The 6880-nt window shown below is 39.1% G+C and overlaps 1 protein-coding gene across 1 annotated transcript; it reads left to right on the top strand.

The window, feature by feature from the left end:
* The first annotated feature begins 2392 nt into the window (after positions 1-2392).
* Positions 2393-5679, top strand: LOC104668962 (lymphotactin). Its single transcript, XM_010371769.2, has 3 exons — positions 2393-2617; positions 4397-4511; positions 5381-5679. The coding sequence occupies exons 1-3, from the start codon at positions 2428-2430 to the stop codon at positions 5547-5549; spliced, it is 474 nt and encodes a 157-aa protein (XP_010370071.1). The 5' UTR covers positions 2393-2427; the 3' UTR covers positions 5550-5679.
* The last annotated feature ends 1201 nt before the right edge of the window (positions 5680-6880 follow it).

Here is a 6880-nt window from a genome sequence, read left to right as displayed (position 1 = left end):
GTGCTTGAGTTCTTTATATATCTGGCATATTAATTCCTTATCAGATGTATAGTTTGTAAATATTTTCTCCCATTTCATAAGTTGTCTTCTACCTCTGTTGATGATTTCCTTTGCTTTGCAGAAGCTTTTTAGTTAGATGTAATTCTATTTGTCTGTTTTTGCCTTTGTTTCTTTTATTTGCTTAGGTCAATGTCATGAAGTGTGGCTTTATGTTTTTAGATGATCATCTTTCATTTAATGCGCAATCATTGTAATTTTGGCATTTTAAAAATAATTCATGTATTAAAAAACTAATTGTTGAGCAATTAATACGTACCAGGCTTTCTGCAAGTGCCAGTGATCCAGAGATAACAAGGGAATCTCCTACTCTCAAAGAGCCTGCCATCTAGTGGGAGATGCAGGAATGTAATTGAGTAGAACAGAATGAGATTAGCTGCAGAAGAGCCATGAGAAAAGAACAAAGTTCTAAGAGAGCATAAAGGGGTGGCACTACTTACTTTTGTGAAAAAAAATTCAGGAAAACTTATACAGGAAGGAGGAGTTTAAAGTAACTATGTAGGGAGCTGTCATGGACATTCCAGTTAAAAGAAACGTGTCAGGAGCATAAAAGAGGCTGGCCCATTGGGTTGGCTGCACATGTATGTGTTTGTTAAGGTTTGGGAGTGTGTGAGTGAATCGTGGAAGGTGAGTCTGGAAGGAAAAGCAGTACTAGATCTTGAGCATTCTTATATATGACAATGCAAGATTTGCAATTAATCCTGTAGGCAATGGAAGTTAGCAAAGAGGTTCTCAGTAGGGAAATGGCATGATTAGATTGAGGCTTTTGGGTGATCACTCTGGCAAAGCCGCAGAGAACAGAGTGAGAGGAGGCCCTAGACTGGGAAACTAGTTAGTCCACTGCAATTGGCCTAACATTTGAGCAGCGTTTGAGTTAGGAAGAAAGGAGGAGACATCTCAAAGAACTACTTAGAAGGTATACTTAGTCCAGTTGAGAATGACGTGTGGGTGGATAGCAATGACCCTAAGATGTTCCCTATATATCAGTATTTGGAAATCAGAAGGAAGAGAACACATTGCTCCATGCTAAGGACTAATATGAGGAGAAGCAATTTGAAAAGAAGATGTGTCCAGTGTTCAAGGAGTGATTGTGTAGTAAGGTAGAGATCATTAAAGAGCCAGTTGGAAGTTTAGAATGAAGTCTGGGTGAAAAATCAAACGCGATTAGTGGAAAGTCTCTTAGAGGTTAACCTATAATTTCTATGAAAACATAGGAATTTATTTTCATATTCCTAATAGCAAACGCAAAACCTTTAACTACACATATATTTAATAAATACATTTTATAGGTACCTATGTAAAATAAAGTACGACCACTACACAGCAAACTCAGTGGCAGAAAAGTTCCAGTGCAATCAGTATATTTAAATTCTACTGGGAGCATTGCAAATTAAAATTACATTTGGGGAGACTATATAGCAATATATAATAAGAGCTATAAAGATGATCATATCATTTTACCCAGTAATCCTACTCCTGGTTATTAAAGGAAATAATTCAGTGTATATTAATGAAACTGACCTTATAGTTCTGATCTTTATAATAAGTTATAAGAAAATGGTTTAATGTGTATGTGTGTATATTTACTCAAAGTAGAAATATGAAGGCTAAAAAAATGGGAAGATATTTACATTGATGTTAAAACAGCCTTTAAAATGACCACAATTATGAGAATACATGTATGCCAATACAGATTCACTGGAAAAATATTAAAAATGGAAACTATCAGATGGTAAGATTATAGATCATTTTATTTCCTTTTTATCTGAAATAGTTGGTACAGCACAACTTTTCAAAAGTTTCTATAAATGTGTATGTCAAGTTGTAGTAAAGCAAACATATGTATATAGACATGCTTAAATAGTTATTAATTGTTTCTTGGGTACCTGGGGAGATTGGGGTGAAGAAAGGGGGGCAACTTGAATAAAGGTGGAGGAGAAAAATGACAGAAAAGAAAGCAAAGAATCGAGAAGCTTAGTGTGGCAGCAGCCTTTCTTCCCTTCCTGAGAGAGTCAAAGGGTGGCACCAGGGACTCATGATCCATGGCTGTGGAAGCCTCATGTCACACTGGATGTCACATGAGGTGGGATGGAACACAGTGACCACTCCACCTCATTTCCTTTACAGTTTCCGTGCCAGGCCATGGCAGTGAACAGCCTTCAGGCATGTCTACAGCGGAAGATCTGAATTCAGGCTGGTGGCAGGAGACAACGCAACCACGTTTTCTTTTATGCATAAATTAGGTTTCATTGACACATTAACCACAGATAAAGGGGTAAAGACCACAAGGCGTTAGGTTAGTATGAACAGGGAAAAGGGCCTTTTTTTTTTTTAAGAAAAAAAAAAGCATCAGTATTGCAAAGACTTTCCATGATCCCACACCCACCTAGAAAGCCCCCTCTCACCGCAGGAAGTGCGCTGACCATTGGAGGAATAAAAGAGGTCCTCAAGGAGCCTGATGCTCACTCTCTCCTTGCACAGCTCAGCAGGACCTCAGCCATGAGACTTCTCACCCTGGCCCTCCTTGGCATCTGCTGTCTCACTGCATACATTGTGGAAGGTAAGTCGAGAAGCTGTCTGTGAGATAAAGAACAGGGAGGCAAGGCAGGTGGGCACACATTTTGGGTTTGACTCAGGTTTTGACTGAAGCAAACTGCTTTCCCCAGGCGAGCCTTAAACTTCTCATGTGCAAAAAAGGAATGATGATTTTGACTGTAGGGGGCTTCGTAAACTCCCAGAACAGGGAGAATTTGGTTAGTATCTGGGCTCCTACTTTTCGTAATTGGGTAATTTTGGGTACATTTCTTAACCACTCAGGGCCTATGCTTATTTATGTATAAATTGAATAGAATAACAGACATGATCACTTGATATTAAGATTAAATAAATATTATGGTTTATTTATTTAATAACATCAAATTTCCTTGGAAACAGTAATTTTTTGATTAATGTTAGCCATGGATTAGAGGCGATGATTATAAATGCATTTGCAGCTTTTGCCCATTTAATACACAGTTTGATAAATTATCAAAATCTTTGAGAGTTCAGTTATAATGTGGGAATGCACCAGAGAATGTATATTCTGGAGCAAATCAGTGTTTTCAATACAAAACCTGTGTGAAGGTGACAGTGTGCTTCCTGTGGACTGGATGTCCCAGTCGTGCCTTCCTTCCCCTTGATAATGCAGTAAGGGACCTCTTTTAGGACACAGGACAGGCAGAAAGATAACCAGCTTGATGGGATTCACACCAGGTGCAATCACTACCAGCTGAGGCCTCTTGTTATCCAGCAAGGTGGTGATGGTGTTAACCCCTGCTCAAAGAAAGGGTGATTTCCTGTGGGGACACTACCTTTGCCAGCAGGTTTCTTCTCAGCCTGGGCCAACAGTCTCTGCTTCTTCTCTTGCTTTGTCTCTGATCAGTACTTGTGGATCAGCTTAAGGGGCTGAGTAGCTGTTTGGGGGTCTAAGGCCTGGGAGAGCTGGTTAATGGCAGAAGGCACTTTCAGCTGCTTATAGAGGATAGCTCTTTGCAGATGGAAACAGATATAGTGGGGCCATTTCACAAAGCAGGTGAGGTCCCTTTTGGGCTGGATATCCTGTCCAATGCCTGCCTAAGAAAACTCTTAGGCCTTTTCTCACACAGAGATTTCATCACTTTCTTAGCCTCCAGCTTCCTCACGACAGCAGGGACTGGGGCCACCTTCTTTCCTTGGGCCTTCCTTCTTTTCGCCATCTTGGCGGCTGACAGGGAGAGACATTTTACCACTTAAAAATGAGAACAACTTTATTTACTCAGTCAAAAACATGCTTCCTTCCCCCACTGAATGTTGCCTTGCCTAGAGTACTCTTCACGCGTTACTCTGTAATCTCACTCTAACATGTTGCACTATTTGACGTGATCTTTTCTGTTTACCTGTCTGTGGCCTGGCTCCCTCATTAGAAGATATGCTCTGTGAAAACGGGGATAAAGTCTGTCTTAATAAAACATGTGGGTCACAACAGGCGCTGTTGTATAAATGAATGAATGAGTGTCACTGGGGCATTAACTAGCTGTCCCAAATGTCTAAGTGAAAATATACACAGAAATGGGATAATCTTGTTATTTTCTCTCAGCATGAAATTCTTGAAACAATTCTGTTGATTGAGTTTTTAAATTAGTCAAATATTTACTAAGAATCTGTGATGGGCAAGAGATTCAGGATGCCTATCGGTCATCTCCTCCCCCAAAAAGCAAATGGCCTTATATTCTCACAACATTCTCAGAGTAATTTAACAGATGATTGTTCCTATGATCTTGATAATTGCTTTATTTTTAATTGTCTGTTTTTTTCTCACCAGGTGTAGGGAGTGAAGTCTCAGATAAGAGTACCTGTGTGAGCCTCACTACCCAGCGACTGCCAGTTAACAGAATCAAGACCTACACCATCACGGAAGGCTCCTTGAAAGCAGTAATGTGAGTTTGCCTCCTCAGAAGTTGGGCTGGGTGGATATCTAGAGGTATGGAAATACACTATACAGAAATGCTGCCTTCCTCAGGAAAGTAGGTCAACATGGAGGAACAGCTCAGCTTAACTGATAACCTCTTTATTTTTCCTTATCAATCATGTCTTTATGCAGTCCAACCAAATAGCGATTATTGCAAAAATTGGGCTGTCAAATAAAGAACAGAAGTCCTCCTCTATTTAGCTTAGTGGAAGAGTCTGTTGAATACTGTGCGTAGCTCTGAGGTCTGGGTTTAGAGATGGCTGGCCCGTGTCAGGGTTTCCCTGCAAGCCTCACTGGAGTTGGGGGTTCTTAGGGTTGAGTTAGGCAGAGTCACTTGCTTTATCAGTTGCCATATTTCAACAAAATGAGTCAATGCACAACCTACGTGGTCCCTTTCTTCTACCAGAATCTCATTTTTAGAAGTAATAACTCTTCTCAACACATAATTGCAAGCTTTACTCTAAAAAATGAAAATGTAAAAACCACCTTTTATTAAAAAAATAAGATGAGTATTTTTAAATTTGGAAAGGAAGAGGGTATGTAATAGTGGAACTAGATGGCCTCAAATGTCTTTTTGTTACAACATTTGGTGACATGGATGAAAAAAGAACCTGTGAATTATGGTGAACAAAGGGGCTGGATACTACTTGCAGATATTTCTCCTTTATGTTAAAATAGATGACAGAAGGGTGCCCATTTTTGATCTCATGGCTCTGAAAGACTATTTCTTGCAGTAATTTCTGCACAAGATCTCTTCAAGTCTGCTCTGATCTTAACTCTTGACCCCAGGGCTTTGAGAATGTGGCTAAATTCATCTGTGTTTTCCTTGCATTACAGTTTTATTACCAAACGTGGCCTAAAAGTCTGTGCTGATCCACAAGCCAGGTGGGTGAAAGACGTGGTCAAGAGCATGGACAGGAAATCCAACACCAGAAATAACATGAACCAGACCAAGCCAACAGGAACCCAGCAATCGACCAATACAGCTGTGACCCTGACTGGGTAGTAGCCTCTGGCACCCTGTCCCTCTCCAGCCAGCCAGCTCATTTCACTTCACACACTCATGGACTGAGTTTATACTCACCTTTTATGACAGTATTGCATGAATAAAATTATTCCTTTTTTTTTTTTTTTTTTTTTTGCTTTTAAATGTCTTCTGTATTCACTTATATGTTCTAATTAATAAATTATGTATTATTAAGAATAGTTCCGTAGTCTATTCATTATAGCTAGGGAAAGGTAGTATATCATTTGTGTTTGATTTCTGTCCTACTTGTACCTCTCTTTGACGGTAACCATAATGGAAGAGATTCCGGCTAGTGTTTATCAGAGGTGAAAACTGTAACAATTACTCTTAGAGTCCAGCTTGTAATGGTTCTTTACACATGAGTCACAAGTTACAGCTGTGACAATGGCAACAATTCGAGATCTATTTCAATTTGTCTATATAATAAAATTCTATTTATACAATAAGGGAGAAAATAATCCAGTCTGCATAAATGTCTTCTTTTGAGAAATGTCTGTTCATATCCTTCGCCCACGTTTTGATGGTGTTGATTTTTTCTTCTAAATTTGTTTAAGTTATTTGTAGATTCTGGATATTAGTCCTTTGTCAGATGGGTAGATTGTAAAAATTTTCTTCCATTCTGTAGGTTGCTTGTTCACTCAGATGGTAGTTTCTTTTGCTGTGCAGAAGCTCTTTAGTTTAATTAGATCCCATTTGTCTATTTTGGCTTTTGTTGCCATTGCTCTTGGTGTTTTAGTCATGAAGTCCTTGCCCATGCCTATGTCCTGAATGGTATTGCCTAGGTTTTCTTCTAGGGTTTTTATGGTTTTAGATCTAACATTTAAGTCTTTAATCCATCTTGAATTAATTTTTGTATAAGGTGTAGGGAAGGGATCCAGTTTCAGCTTTCTACATATGGCCAGCCAGTTTTCCCAGAACCATTTATTAAATAGGGAATCCTTTCCCCATTTCTTCTTATTGTCAGGTTTGTCAAAGATCAGATGGTTGTAGATGTGTGACATTATTACTCAGGGCTCTGTTCTGTTCCATTGGTCTATATCTCTGTTTTGGTACCAATACCGTGCTGTTTTGGTTACTGTAGCCTTGTAATATAGTTTGAAGTCAGGTAGCAAGATGCCTCCAGCTTTGTTCTTTTGGCTTAGGATTGTCTTGGCAATGCAAGCTCCTTTTTGGTTCCATGTGAAGTTTAAAGTAGTCTTTTGGACCAATATCCCTGATGAATATCAATGAAAAAATTCTCAATAAAATACTGGCAAATCGAATCCAGCATCACATTAAAAAGTTTATCCACCATGATCAAGTTGGCTTCA

The sequence above is a fragment of the Rhinopithecus roxellana genome, chromosome 8, assembly GCF_007565055.1.
Source record: "Rhinopithecus roxellana isolate Shanxi Qingling chromosome 8, ASM756505v1, whole genome shotgun sequence".
Taxonomy (NCBI): domain Eukaryota; kingdom Metazoa; phylum Chordata; class Mammalia; order Primates; family Cercopithecidae; genus Rhinopithecus; species Rhinopithecus roxellana.
Note: the sequence above shows the minus strand (reverse complement) of the source record. Positions and strands in the feature narration are given on the sequence as shown.

Bases quoted from the DNA above. Each gene is read 5' to 3' on its own strand.
- LOC104668962 (XM_010371769.2), top strand. From the start codon at position 2,428: ATGATCCCACACCCACCTAGAAAGCCCCCTCTCACCGCAGGAAGTGCG. The intron at 2,618-4,396 runs GTAAGTCGAGAA...TTTTCTCACCAG, and splicing joins CACTGCATACATTGTGGAAG to GTGTAGGGAGTGAAGTCTCA. The intron at 4,512-5,380 runs GTGAGTTTGCCT...CTTGCATTACAG, and splicing joins GGCTCCTTGAAAGCAGTAAT to TTTTATTACCAAACGTGGCC.